Raw genomic sequence first — 13836 nt, forward strand, 5'->3', positions numbered from 1 at the left:
AATATTACAGAAAAATTATCATAATTGTTAAATATTAAAATATCTAAAATATCAAATAAGTTAAAAAAAAAATGAAAACTTGTAGTTTTACTCAAAACTAGTGTCAACTTCTAGGGAATAATCGCAAATCCCCATTTGTCAGTTTAAACAAATGTTTCTTACAATTGGTCAATTCATAATGAAAATGAGGTTAAAGGTTCGAAAGATGTAAAAACGGTTACTATAACGTGTACGCAAATTTATTGCTGCAGCTGTTATTTGTGTATCAATATTAAGCTATTTTTAATTTTTTAAGTATAGATATATTATTGCAATGGATTGTAATTTTATTTATTTAAATATTTAACATCAATCAATTAATAAGAAAGGAAAAAGAAGAAAAAAACATATGTTATAAGTATAAAAAAATAAAGATTATAGCGAAAAACACGAATCAAGCACAATATTAAATACTCGCATTTTATGTTCCGTTTACAGTAATTAAATTTATATAATGTTAATGTGTTTTAAATATTAAAATAAATCAAAATAATGAACAACATAGAATTGGACATTTCTTCTGAGGAGGATGATGATGATTACGTTAATTCTGTAGCACGTTTAAAAGGTACGTTTGAGTATATATCATTTTTAAGTTTCTAATGTATGTACAATTTACAAAACATTTTCACAATAGTATCAAATTTTTAGTAATGTAAAAAAGTATTAAATAATTGTAGCGTTACAAAACGAAGTTGTGACAAATCATAAGGAATTACAAACAAATAACAATGAAAATAAAGGAAGAGGGAGAGAGAGAGGACGACGGCAAGGGCAAAAGCGAGGACGAGGACGAGAAAGAGAAAGAGGGAAAAACAAAGGGAGACAAAAAAATACAAAAGATTCTGTAAGATAATAAACATAAATATTTTTTGATCTTATTTATATTGTTGATCTTATATTTATTTGTATTATTTATTACTTTTTCTTTTATTATTATGATTATAGTTGTATTATCTTCGTTATACAACATTTATTAAAAATTAATTATATTTATTATTTGCAGTTAATTACTTGCGATTTAACTGAAGATTTAGGATTTGTAGAAGACAATTTAGAAATTATATCCGTTCCAGATGAAAATGTTATCCACACGAGATCTTATACAAGTAAACAAAAAAAGGTGGATGATATAATAATTTTGAATTGTAGTAGCGAAGAGGAAGAAGATTTTAAAAAAGATGTAGAAGACTTAGAAAAACATGAAGATTTTGATGTAAATGTGAAGATCTTATGGAGATCCAAAGTCATTCACCGTTTAAATATAAACAACGTAAGATTGGTTTTATGCGTTGCTGGGCAGATAAAAATCTATTTACTAATTGTATAATCTTTTTTATAGCACGAGAATTTCAGGAAAGTTTTTCAGTACTTTGCAGATATGGAGAAAGTTTCCATAGAGCAAATCTTAATTATGAAGAAGGACAAACGTATAAACCTAGCAGATACTCCTTCATCTTTGGGTCTTTCGATCATAGATATTCTTGGTACTTACAAATAAAATTGATTAAATAAAATTACATTATTATTAATTCTTTTTTATTTTAACTATTGTTTTTTCTAGAAGGAGGAATTGTGGATGCAAGTATAATCTCTCAAAATGATCATCAAAATCAACAAAAAATCATAGAAGAAGATATATGTCAAATCAAAGTACAAACCGCGAATAAGGAATCTTTGGTGATTCCGCTTAAGAAAAACCAACAATTTCAAATATTAATTGCTAGTTGTGCTCGTGAATGGAACGTTACAAAATCTAGTATTAAATTATATTTCGATGGGGATCCTATTAATAATAACGACACTCCAGAAAGTTTAGATCTTGAACAAGAAGCATGTATCGATCTTCGTATCATTAAAAGTTAATATAATTGTTATGGTATTATTAACTCTTTCAATATTACTAATGATCGAACTAATGGAAGATCAGAAAAAGTATTTGTTAAGTACTGTTAAGTAATACCAACAATTCAGTAAATTATAGTCACCCGACATCTGATGCTCATTGTGCACTACCAATGACTATAGTTAAATTGTGACAATCAAGGTGTATTTTAGGTGACTACATTGCAATTGCAATATCTTATTGTTTATCTGCTTCATGATAAAATGTACATTCACTTTGTAATTAGCTCATACAGTATAACTTCGTTTATGATACACAAATTGAAGGCAGGAACTTATTTATATAAATATTTAATTTCGTTTTCATCAAGTATTGTAAATTATAATAGCAGTAATTTTTAGAATTGTTCTTTTAAATTAATTTCAATCGATAATATTTAATAAAAATGACTTTTTATTCCTACGAACAAATTTCCCTATAAAAAATAGATATACATAATGATTAAATATACAAAATTAAGTAGGATAGATTAAGAATAATAAAAGATTTTAATATTATTTTGCAGACAAAATAGCAAAGCTTCTTTTTGTAATAAAAAAATATGCAATATTCTAATTAAAATTTGTAATTGGTGAATAGTGTACTTTTTACTTCAAATTATTTTCTAATTATATATGACTTTCATTCAATTTTTACGATTATAAGCATTCAATAATACCGGTTAAGGTGTTAAACAATCTGAAAATAGTATAAACCCTTTATTTGAATTATATTATATATTCATATAATTTTGATCGGTGAAATGATTACTGTCTATTCTCACGTTTTGCCTGATGCCACTGTTAGTTTACCTTATTGCGGCGCTGCTGTGGTAAATTTCAGAACAAATTACAGTCATATGACCGTCGTTACGCGAGAACGACATCACGATTTTGTGAATAGGCGTTGACTCTTTCATCGAGCTCCTGAATTAAATTTGTCTCTTAAATAAGAACTGTTCCTGTCAATTGTAAAATTTATCGTTAAATAAATTAACAAAAAAATCTGATCATGGCGCTAAGCGATGCTGACGTACAAAAACAGGTTCGTAAAATTAAACGAATTCTTTCGATAAAATGAGATATTATTTTAAAACATATATGCAAAGAATATTGGAAGACAGACTACGTCTGTCTCGTATAAAGTTATTTTTGAATTTTCACGTACCTAAATATATGTCAGGATCTTTTTTAAATTTGAAACTACCTTAAGTACCTAAAATGTATATTAATGTAATTTAAAATTAGGAGGATGCATTGATAATATATTTAAGTGGACGATGAAAAAGAAAATCAAATATTCAACTATTCATAATATTTTTAAATTTAATTTTTATTTAATTTTGTATGCAACTTAACACTTATGAAATGTCACATGATTTCAATAATTTAATTCTTGCAGAATAGTTTTGAGTGTTTTTAAGTTTAATATAAAAAATATTAATTTATTATTCCCATTGCAGATCAACCATATGATGGCTTTCATAGAACAGGAAGCCAATGAAAAGGCTGAAGAAATAGATGCCAAAGCCGAAGAAGAATTTAATATCGAAAAAGGACGTCTTGTCCAACAGCAACGGCTTAAAATTATGGAATATTTTGAAAAGAAAGAAAAACAAGTCGAATTACAGAAAAAAATGTGTGTACAAATTTGTTTCGATCGTATTCCATATAATTACTTTGTAAATGCTTGTTCTGTTTGACGTTAGGAATATTAGAACATAAGATGGAAGTATTTAATCAATTTTAATCAAGGCTTCTCAAACTTTTCCATTTGGTGATCCCCTTTATCTGAGCAAATATTTTCCCGATTTTGAGTGTAGAGAAATATAAAAAATAATTACATATCAACGATAAAGTCAAATGTTTGTACTAAATTTTTAATTTTCCTAAAATTTAATTATGCGTCCCTATATAGGGTCGTGATCCATACTTTAAGAAGCCCAGATTTGAATGATAATATTCTTAACGTATGATATATTCTCTAATAGTAAAATTAAACAAATTCTTACAGTCAGTCTTCGAACATGCTTAACCAAGCTCGATTAAGAGTTTTAAAAGTACGCGATGATCATGTACGTAATGTTCTCGACGAAGCTAGAAAAAGATTAGGTGAAGTAACTCAAAATCCAAACAAATATAGCCAAATTTTGAGATTGTTAATCACTCAAGGTCTTTATCAGGTATTATCAATAGGTTGTCTTTTTCTATAATTAAAAATATATCTATTATCTGGCTTGAATCATTTCGCTATGTAATAAATATTTGAAATATTAATATATTATTTATCATTTTTTGCAGCTTATGGAAACTAATGTTTTTATCCGTGTTCGTCAAGTTGATCTTTCCATTGTAGATTCTCTTATAGATTCTATACAGCAAGAATATAAAGAAACTACAAAGAAAGAGGCTTCTCTTAAAATAGATCAAGAAACTTTCTTACCTGCCGAAAGTTGCGGCGGTGTTGAATTATTAACGGCTAAAGGTAACAATTCATTAATTCTGTTTATTCACAGGTTATTAATATATTGAATTATTCTTTACGAATAATTTTTATTTCAAATAATATATAAAATATACTTTCCTTATCTATCTGATTAAAAAGAAAGAGATTATATCAATATTATCTGTAGAAAAAAAAGTATTAGTAATATTAGTAATATTATATTAATAAATCATTTTAAAATTTAGGTCGCATTAAGATCAACAACACTTTGGAGTCACGGTTAGAGCTAATTGCTCAACAACTGATACCTGAAATTCGGTCTGCTTTGTTCGGTAGTAATCCTAACCGCAAATTTACCGATTAAGGAAATTAATTGCATCAGAAATTCACTGATACATTCCCTTTTAAGCAGCAACCAATAAACATTTGAAATGTATTGTGTAGGTTAGTAAATAGTATATGACAATATCTTTCTTTTTTTGCATAAAACTGCATGTATGATACGTTTGGTTATATAAATCGTGACTTCCTCTATCTTTAATTGGCTCTATGGAAACATGTTTTTCTGTACAAAAGAAAGAAGGAAAAAAATATAAAATTGAAAACTACTATCGTTTCAGCAAAGACTTGTGTATTGTTAATAGAAAGAAATGATATAAAATATATTATACATGAGTCTAATACAATTCCATTTTAATATAGCTAAATTTTTTCAATGGGTAACAACATCATATTGTTAAATACCACAATCTGATAAATATTAGCTATATACATATGCATATACATATACATAAAAGATATATAACATATTGTTACAAAATTCTACTGTACATGCACAGTGTTATGTGGATAATGAAGTTAACGAATGATCTAATTTAATACTAAACAGAACATTCTGCTTTTCAATAAGTGCAATATCATTGTGTCAGTTAATGGTATTAAATGTTAATAACATTGGTATTTGTTAAAGTAAAAAAAGAAAAGGAATGAACAAACATTAAAAGTGGATGTGTTCTATTCATATTTTAAGATAATATTATAAAAGAATTATAGAGTTTGATTAATTAATGAATGCCTTACTTATGCTTCTCTTCTCTATAGATAACAATTCTATTCATTTAAAACAGTAATTAAAATTATAAAATCTAAAATAATTAATTATTATAAGATTATTGCACTAATTACATTGTATTTTATTTGTAACTATGTAATATAAACTGTGTTCTAATCATTCAAAATATATCTAGAAAGCAGTTGTTATTGTGTTTTATCTGTTGTCATTTGGCATTAAAAGTGACCAATAAATAAATTATAATAATAATAATAATAATTTTGTATATTATTCTTCAATAATTACAATAGGATGTATCTATAAAAATTTCATTTTTAATAGTACAGTATAAAAGTATCTTAAAGGACAAAATTGTTATTTAAAAATAGATAAAATAAAAATATTGTCAATGCCATCTGGTGTATTCTATAGCGAACTATTTGTTAATAAGAGTATTTAATGATAAATATGATTTATAATTTCGAATAATAATATTATTAATATTTTAAAATTAGTGGTGAAAATGATATCGACAGTATCGATAAAGAAAAGTCCAGTCGAAAAGTCATTGAAATGTGAATAAACTTTTTTCTTGACAGTTGTCGTCCCTGTAGCAACATTGCTTTCCTAAGTTTGGCATCTCTGGTAAAAAGGCATGCTGTCTTGAAACGGCAATAAAATGAAATAAAACGGAGTTTGCAAGGAGAGAGAGATTTTGAACGGTGGGAAGGTTTTAGGTAGTAATTTATGTTCAAAAATTAAATCGAATAATAAAGTATATTTATTAGCGTTGACTACACTATGTATTATATTATTTCTACTGACGGAACTTGAACAAAGGAAATAAAAGTCTTATTTTGAATGTCAAATTTTAGATAAGAGAAATAGTTTTCTTTTACGATTGCTCTAGTGGTTCGTTCGTCAGACAAGGTAGGGAGGGTCACTTCGATTCTTTGTACATTTCTATATATATTTCAAGGAAATTTATTTCATCATTTAATATCGTTTAGTCTTATTTTTACATTTTTTACATTTATTCATACGATAGTTTTTAATATACATACACATACATATACGTCATATATACGATTTATCAATCTCGATTATATCGTATTCATTATTCGTAATATATATTTATTTAAAATATTAGATCTCGAAGGATACATTTTGAAATACATTATTTTATCATATCTTAGGTATTTGTTTGCTACGTCACATGTTGTGCAAATTGGTCGAAAGTAGTACATCAGGACTCGAAAAGTACGTGGTGTTAAAATCATTTGGAACACCTAACCTCAATTTTTCTCTTATAATAGAAAAAGAATATGACTGTTTAATCATTATTAAGAAGTTACGTTAGCATTTTATCCAGTCGGCTTAATTTGCTCAATAACATCTACATCTGCTGCGTGGTAAGAATTTTCATTATTAATGATGAATAAGCTAATATTTCTTTAAATCATATTAGTTACTTCATTTTATTTGAGTACTGTCATTGTTAAAAATTTTGTTTAATATCAAAAAATAAAGGATTTGTTTCAATACTGATTTATTACTGCAGACTTTTTTTCAATTTATTAATATAGAATTAGATCAATTGAAATAAATTTTTGAGTGATTTGTAATATGAGGTACTAAGATTATTTTGTACTTTATGCATCAATCACCAATATTTCATTCCAATTTTTATGTTTATAAGTCAAATGTATTTTTTTTTAAAGTAACATTTTAATTGCCACATCTACTGTGACAATTAAACTAGTGACCAAAAGTATGGTTTATGTTCAAGTATGTTTTTCTACTGTTGATATATTATTTTATCCTAAATGTTAACTTCAAGGTGACACTTAACGTGTTAAGATATTATTAATGTTTTTTAACACAGACATATATCTAAGTAAATTTGCTATTAAAAGTGACTCGTTAATCCTGTTTTTTTTCTTTTTTTTAGTTTTGAACAGTCTATCTATACTAAATTATTTATTGAATTTATTCAAAAGTGTATACATTATAATAAAATTAATGAACTTTTATAGCAATGACTTTTTACATTCTATATTCGTGTATGCATACTCGAATAAAAAATATTCATATCATTGATTTGTTTTCTTTTTATACAAATGACAATTATATTGTATGATTATATTATATTCAAATTTTATCATTGAATATTTCTCTTGAAATACATTGTTATACATTAACACTAAAAATAAATTGTAATTTTAGCGAAGAGAGGGATGCCACGCAGCAAGCGTAGAGCGCCCTCTAGCACAAATCATCATCACACATCAATTGATATGTCACCTAGTGCCCATGAAGAGGGTTTACCAAGGCATCCATCAAAAAGATTGCGCCATACATCTGGGTATAAGATGGTTACACTACGTATTAACAAGCGCTGTTAATATAACACTCTATTAAGGAAAAATTTCTCATTTTTTTTATTATTTTAGAGCAAGGCGATATACAAAAACAGAAGATGTGTCAAGTGCATCATCGTTTTCCCAGAAACGATGCATAACTTGGTTTAGAGAATATACAACACCAGATGATTCGGATACTCTTGGCCCCGAAGGGATGGAGAAGTTTTGCGAAGACATTGGGGTAGAACCTGAAAATGTAGTGATGCTGGTTCTTGCTTATAAAATGAATGCTCGTCAAATGGGGTTTTTTACTTTGACCGAATGGTTAAAGGGTCTTTCGGAGTTACAATGTGATTCCATATATAAAATACAACAAAAGCTTGAGTACCTAAGGAACCAGTTAAATGATCCTCACATTTTTAAAGGAATTTACAGATATGCCTATGATTTTGCTAGGGTAAGTATGACCATGAAATTTGCAACAAAAGAAACAAAATATATATGAAGATTTGTACTTTATCTTGATCTACATACTTTAGGATAAAGATCAACGTAGTATGGATATGGAAACTGCTAGAGTAATGCTACAATTACTTCTAGGAAAGCATTGGCCTTTATTTACGCAGTTTGCTCAGTTCCTAGATCAATCCAAGTACAAAGTAATCAACAAAGATCAATGGTGCAACATTTTAGAATTTTCTCGTACAATCTATCATGATTTATCTAATTATGATTTAGATGGAGCGTGTAAGTGGTGTTATTGTATTTTTTTGACCTAAAGAAGAATATAAACAAAGGGAAATCACATTAACGTATATATATATATATATATAACATATTACTTATTAATATTAATATTCTGTTTATGTTTTCCTAGGATGTTTTTTTTTCAATAAATTTATGCATTGTTTTTACATAAATATTCTGTTTTAGGGCCTGTAATGCTGGATGAATTTGTTGAATGGTTAAAAATGCAGAGAGGCGAGGATGCATCAACGACAGAAGCAAGGGGTAGCTGAAACATTCTATTAAGATAGTTCACTAAATCTCCGTCAAGATATTTGTTAATAATGAAATTTTCGTTAAGTTATGATTCACGGCATTTTAATTATCATCATTCGTGGTGTACTATTTGTTTATTAAATGATACTAGTGCATTGTAAGTAGCTCATTCTATATTATTTTTGTTTTGCTACGAATCTTACAAATATTGTTCAGAAAAAAGGAAACTAACTCTTTATAAATTCATTTCGATCGCTTACACCGCTATTTGTAGTTTATTAAGAGTTCATCGCAGAGAAAACTTTGACGCTTCAGGATATAAAATATTTTAATAAAAAAATAATTTGTGCAATTCATAAAAAATAATTAAAAGGATAATATCTAGTAATTTAAAAGGCAACAACACACTAAAATTGGCTGTTTGTCAGCATTTAACTTTAAATATCATTGTAAATATTTTTTGATTTCCTGGATATAATAATGTGCAACTGCATGAATTCATATAAACAAATAAGTAGAAGTAATTTGTCTATACATTTTTAATATTTCTGTCTATAAATAATTAGAATCCATACCGATATTTTATTTTATAATAAATTATCCAGCTAAAACTTCTTAACACATACGCATTATCCGCAACATTTTTTCGAATTTAAATATGTATTATAATACAGTTAGGCACATTTAATAAATGTATTAACATTATTAAAGAGTAGGTTCAGAAAAAAATGAAATTTTGTCCTTTTACTACTAGTGCTATTATAGCATTTGGTATTCAAAAGGCAGTGCCACAAAGTGTCAATACAATGTGCTATTAACTAAGTAGTTCCTGCGGATGCTACCTATATAAATGTAAATTAGTATAATGAGCTCTTATTAAAATATCATATTTATTAAAGACAATGGAATTCTGATTTGTTTAAATCATTAATATGAACGTTCAACCTGCACTTAATTTCATTATTTTAGTATGAACAGTGGTATTTAGAAAAAGAAAAAAAGAAGAGAACAAAATCTAGAGTTTAATTAAAAAAAAAAGTATCAATTATAATAATATCAAGCACACAATAATTAATTTAATTTTTATATGTATAATATATATGGGATCATTTTTGTTCTCCTTAAAATGAAAAAGTACTATTTATTAAATTACACAATATGTGTGTAAAGTATATAAATTTTTAAGCAAATTGATGTAACGATGATAGCGTTTATCAAAGAAAATGAATTCATATCATCATTACTTATGATCATTGTCGAGCTATCATAAATGAATATTTAATTTAATATTATTGCGAATTATAACTTATGATTTGTAATAACGTAACCATAAATCTTAGAATACTGCGATACATTTTTACTACGATTTTCATCGATGATTATGTGTGATAATCATTTAAGAATACTATGTTATTAAATATTTGAAACGATAAATAATTCATTGCTTTAATTCGATTGATAAGATTTGTTGATGCGGCAATATTGGTACAATGCTGATATTCAATAAATCTTATTTATCCTATATAGCAATATCATAATTAACACCATTATGAAATTAGTTGAATAATTAAATTGAATTTCTTATCATACATATATTAGTACATTTCTTCCTGCACACGTGTATTTTTATTACACTTTATCCCAGTTTTTTTCTACAAAAGTTTACCAGCATATTCTATAAGTAAAAATAAGAAAACGATATTTATTATAAACATGGATTCTTAAGAGCTCATTAAAAAGTTAAGGAAAGGCCCATAAAATATTTTGTTTCTCATTTTTACTTATAAAATATGGTAGTACAATCTTTTGGACGAAAATTGGGGCATCCTGTATATATTCTGATTTTTTGAATATGTACAACAAAAATAATATCGCATAATATTAAAAACATGGCTAAAATCTAACTCATATCTTTTTAATTAAGGATAAATTTTAATTGATAATAAAAATTAAACAGTTATGTGTAGACATATACGTTATAAAAAAAGAATTATTCATAAAGAAGCAAAGTTCATTTATAAGGCGCTAAAATATTACTGCCATTTAAAAAGAAAAGTGAATTGTAATTAATTATTATGCAGAATGAATAAATTACTTTTTACAACAACTTAAAACATACAATACACCATATTCCAATAAAATAATTTCTCAGTATCTCAGCATTGACAAAAATAATAAATTATGATATACAAAGAAAAATTATGGCGAATATTACAATTGATTTCAATTATAAATATTCATAAATAACAATATTAATTATGATAAATAATTTATTTCTTTTATTTCTTACTGATTTTAATGCTATACTTAAAATGTATATAAATTGTATGCATTTCAAATTAATAAGAAATACAGTGAAAATAAATTGATTTAAAAAAATTGAATCATAAAATTTGACATTGGCCTAATGTAAGTATAGTAATGCTAGCAACAGTTAAAAGTAGAAACAAATATCTACCTGCAATCGGTATTCTAAACAATCTAGCACACATTTTTAATGATGAAGTATATAAAAGTATAGTATCCAAATCTTCTCTTGGTGTACTTTCGTAAACAAATGGTCGGATGCGTATTTCATGACCAATACTTTGAATCATAGAACAGGCAGTTGTTAATCTTGCTGCCTATAACAAATGAAAAATTAATATGAAAATTAAAATATTATTAAACAAAAACTTATTCATACAAAAGTCAAAACTGTTTTTAACAAAATTTGTATTTGTATTACCTGGATAAATGGAACTATCGATATCAATATCCATAATACTACATTAATTATACCAATGTATGTTACTGGATTATTTTCTGCTTCATCATTGTTCTGCAATATCCAAATAGTTCCTGCGATTGCCCAGGATAGATTCACAACCGTATAAATAGAAACGGCAGGTCCCATATCGTTGTTAAAATATTTCAACAATTTCTTAAATTCGCTTATCTCCTATATATGTTTCAAAAATATTTTTTATATTAAACAAAATCATTTGTTTTTCTTTGTATCATATACATTAGAGAATTTATAATGCATGCCTTCATCCAGTCTATGGGAGGTAACGTATGTTGAAGTAACTTTCCTCTGAGAAAATAAAGATGCGCAATTAGAAGTTGACCTTGCAAACAATAACTTGTTATGATAGTTCCTTGTACCATATCGTGCCACAGTGTGCATATAATTAAAAGTATTTTCAAAATAATTTTAACGTGATACGGACTGTAAAAAAATATGTTACATATAATTAATTCATTTTACCTCCATTAATTACACATTAATTATATATAAGTTAATAAAAATACCTATGTTCCAGCCATTGAAACAAAATAATTCCTTGTGCCATCATAACATTAACTGTAATTAATGCTCCTATCATCCAAACTATACTTAAAGCTATAAAAAGCCACAATATCCATACGAGCTTTTTTTGATTTCCTCTATGAATTGGATTAGATGATAAGAGAAACGCTCGTTCCATTAAATTCTGTAACTGCTCATGTTCCTTAATACGAAATAGGTATACTGTGTATAAATATGCGATTAAATGAAGTAAACTAGGAATTATATAACTGAATACAATATTTCCAAAACAAATCGGCTCATATATACGCTCTTTACTAATATTTGGAACGATCTGTAATTCCAATGGTAATAGTTTATAACAAAATCCTCTATCCCTTCTGTAAAAAAAGGAAGATGAGTTTTTAAAAATAAGAAAATAATAATATATCATTTACCTGAAACATGCCATATATTGTAAAATATATCCAATGCACATAAATAAAGCGACTTGGAAAGTATGAAAATTGGCTAAAATGCAATAACGTGGAAAGTGATCGGTCTCATCACTGCTGATCGGCCTTAATCCCATCACGCCCAATAATCTTAAGTAAGGCCTTAATATTTTATGTTTACAATAATGTAAAACTGCTGATGTATTTAAATGTTCGAAATTTGGCATTTCTGTTATTTCTACCTATATTGTTTACAATATAATCTTTATTGATTACTTATTAGATAAATTTAAAAAATATTTCTTACTTCTGTACTGTGTATCTGTAATTCTGATAAAACAGAAGGCGTAGATGTATGAATGTTGTCTTCGTAGTTTTGATGAGGTGGATCTTTTCCATTTTTTGATTCATTAGAATCAGTCTACAATATAAAATCAGAAAATAATTTCAACTTTTAATTAGTAGTAATGAATTAATATAAAAAAGGTATACAAATTTTTAAAAATATTGTAACTTATTGAAAGTACAAGCAACATATAATAACGTACAATAATTAATCTATGGAATGTTATAAAAGTATTGTTAATATTACCTTATTGAAGATATATATTAATTTTCTGGTAGACATACCAAATTTAAAAAATTAATATATATGAAGTCAATTATACTTTTGATGTACAAGAGAAAGTGTCTCTCTAATTCGAAATATGTCGATCAAAACAAATGATGTGACAAAGGTAAATTTGGTGTATACATTAAATCAAAACAAGTTTTTTCATGTATATGTATATGTTGTGTAATAATAATTAATGTACTTTAGTACTTTTATAACATTTTTATCTACTTGATAAACTTTGAAAATATCTTTCAGTTAAAGTTTAATTCTTTAAATTAATGTTTTAATAAGAACGATCACGATTTACATTTATGATTTATTTATTAAATATGAAATATATGAATTATAAATAAAGAATTATTTATAATTAGAATTAGTATGAAACTTACCATCACCATTTTTCTTGATCCAAGAAGGACAATGCTTTCAAACTTGGTAAGAAAACATTTGTATCAATAAATTCACCCTAAGATGAATTTAATTATATCACTGTTTTGAGATGACTCTTCACCTTTTACGAGATATCGTATGAATCACGTCTAAACAAATTCTTTTACATATGATATCGTTAATTATTTTCTAAACGCAAGAAATGATCATTGCATCAGAAAAAACAATAAATTAAAATAAATGATCTTATTATTAATAATTAATTTAAGAATAAAATAGATGCGATTACGGACAGCTATAAATGAGCGTATAATGGCTG

At 26.2% G+C, this 13836-nt stretch overlaps 4 protein-coding genes across 5 annotated transcripts; 3 read left to right on the top strand and 1 right to left on the bottom strand.

Moving 5' to 3' along the window:
- Nucleotides 1-204: 204 nt before the first annotated feature.
- On the top strand, nt 205-2521 carry Rad60 (DNA repair protein Rad60). Its single transcript, XM_015321139.2, has 5 exons — nt 205-607; nt 720-886; nt 1046-1312; nt 1382-1526; nt 1604-2521. Exons 1-5 carry the CDS (start codon nt 532-534, stop codon nt 1903-1905), a joined length of 957 nt encoding a protein of 318 aa, XP_015176625.1. The 5' UTR covers nt 205-531; the 3' UTR covers nt 1906-2521.
- Nucleotides 2522-2783: 262 nt separating this feature from the next.
- Vha26 (V-type proton ATPase subunit Vha26) lies at nt 2784-5625 on the top strand. Its single transcript, XM_015321442.2, has 5 exons — nt 2784-2968; nt 3387-3562; nt 3938-4106; nt 4225-4408; nt 4615-5625. The coding sequence occupies exons 1-5, from the start codon at nt 2936-2938 to the stop codon at nt 4731-4733; spliced, it is 681 nt and encodes a 226-aa protein (XP_015176928.1). The 5' UTR covers nt 2784-2935; the 3' UTR covers nt 4734-5625.
- A 286-nt stretch (nt 5626-5911) lies between these two features.
- On the top strand, nt 5912-10376 carry SCCRO4 (DCN1-like protein SCCRO4). Its single transcript, XM_015321441.2, has 6 exons — nt 5912-6350; nt 6617-6832; nt 7647-7785; nt 7874-8240; nt 8323-8530; nt 8717-10376. The coding sequence occupies exons 3-6, from the start codon at nt 7658-7660 to the stop codon at nt 8800-8802; spliced, it is 789 nt and encodes a 262-aa protein (XP_015176927.1). The 5' UTR covers nt 5912-6350; nt 6617-6832; nt 7647-7657; the 3' UTR covers nt 8803-10376.
- Nucleotides 10377-11041: 665 nt separating this feature from the next.
- LOC149030853 (uncharacterized) lies at nt 11042-13831 on the bottom strand. 2 transcript variants are annotated; one of them, XM_089177878.1, is made up of 7 exons: nt 13517-13831; nt 12819-12932; nt 12515-12753; nt 12080-12457; nt 11816-11996; nt 11514-11726; nt 11042-11409 (listed from the first exon to the last, which is right to left on the bottom strand). In XM_089177878.1, the coding sequence occupies exons 1-7, from the start codon at nt 13523-13525 to the stop codon at nt 11170-11172; spliced, it is 1374 nt and encodes a 457-aa protein (XP_089034004.1). In that variant the 5' UTR covers nt 13526-13831; the 3' UTR covers nt 11042-11169. The 2 variants fall into 2 exon arrangements, with proteins under 2 accessions (XP_089034004.1, XP_089034005.1); XM_089177879.1 differs by lacking the exon at nt 13517-13831 and having other exon boundaries at nt 12515-12749; nt 12819-13486.
- Between the last annotated feature and the right edge of the window lie 5 nt (nt 13832-13836).

This window comes from Polistes dominula, unplaced genomic scaffold (genome assembly GCF_049000335.1).
Source record: "Polistes dominula isolate Pdom_NZ unplaced genomic scaffold, Pdom_raw_medaka contig_24, whole genome shotgun sequence".
NCBI classification, from domain to species: Eukaryota; Metazoa; Arthropoda; class Insecta; order Hymenoptera; family Vespidae; genus Polistes; species Polistes dominula.

What these genes read in the sequence shown, in the direction of transcription:
- Rad60 (XM_015321139.2), top strand. Translation starts at nt 532, where the DNA reads ATGAACAACATAGAATTGGACATTTCTTCTGAGGAGGATGATGATGAT. An exon ending in AAAAAAATACAAAAGATTCT is followed by an intron (nt 887 to 1,045) that starts GTAAGATAATAA and finishes TATTATTTGCAG; the next exon opens with TTAATTACTTGCGATTTAAC. An exon ending in TTCGATCATAGATATTCTTG is followed by an intron (nt 1,527 to 1,603) that starts GTACTTACAAAT and finishes TGTTTTTTCTAG; the next exon opens with AAGGAGGAATTGTGGATGCA.
- Vha26 (XM_015321442.2), top strand. Translation starts at nt 2,936, where the DNA reads ATGGCGCTAAGCGATGCTGACGTACAAAAACAG. An exon ending in ATGCTGACGTACAAAAACAG is followed by an intron (nt 2,969 to 3,386) that starts GTTCGTAAAATT and finishes TTCCCATTGCAG; the next exon opens with ATCAACCATATGATGGCTTT. An exon ending in GTCGAATTACAGAAAAAAAT is followed by an intron (nt 3,563 to 3,937) that starts GTGTGTACAAAT and finishes AAATTCTTACAG; the next exon opens with TCAGTCTTCGAACATGCTTA.
- SCCRO4 (XM_015321441.2), top strand. Translation starts at nt 7,658, where the DNA reads ATGCCACGCAGCAAGCGTAGAGCGCCCTCTAGCACAAATCATCATCAC. An exon ending in AGATTGCGCCATACATCTGG is followed by an intron (nt 7,786 to 7,873) that starts GTATAAGATGGT and finishes TTATTATTTTAG; the next exon opens with AGCAAGGCGATATACAAAAA. An exon ending in TTATGATTTAGATGGAGCGT is followed by an intron (nt 8,531 to 8,716) that starts GTAAGTGGTGTT and finishes ATTCTGTTTTAG; the next exon opens with GGCCTGTAATGCTGGATGAA.
- LOC149030853 (XM_089177878.1), bottom strand. An exon ending in TTTCAATGGCTGGAACATAG is followed by an intron (nt 11,997 to 12,079) that starts GTATTTTTATTA and finishes ATTTTTTTACAG; the next exon opens with TCCGTATCACGTTAAAATTA. An exon ending in CTCCCATAGACTGGATGAAG is followed by an intron (nt 11,727 to 11,815) that starts GCATGCATTATA and finishes AAACATATATAG; the next exon opens with GAGATAAGCGAATTTAAGAA.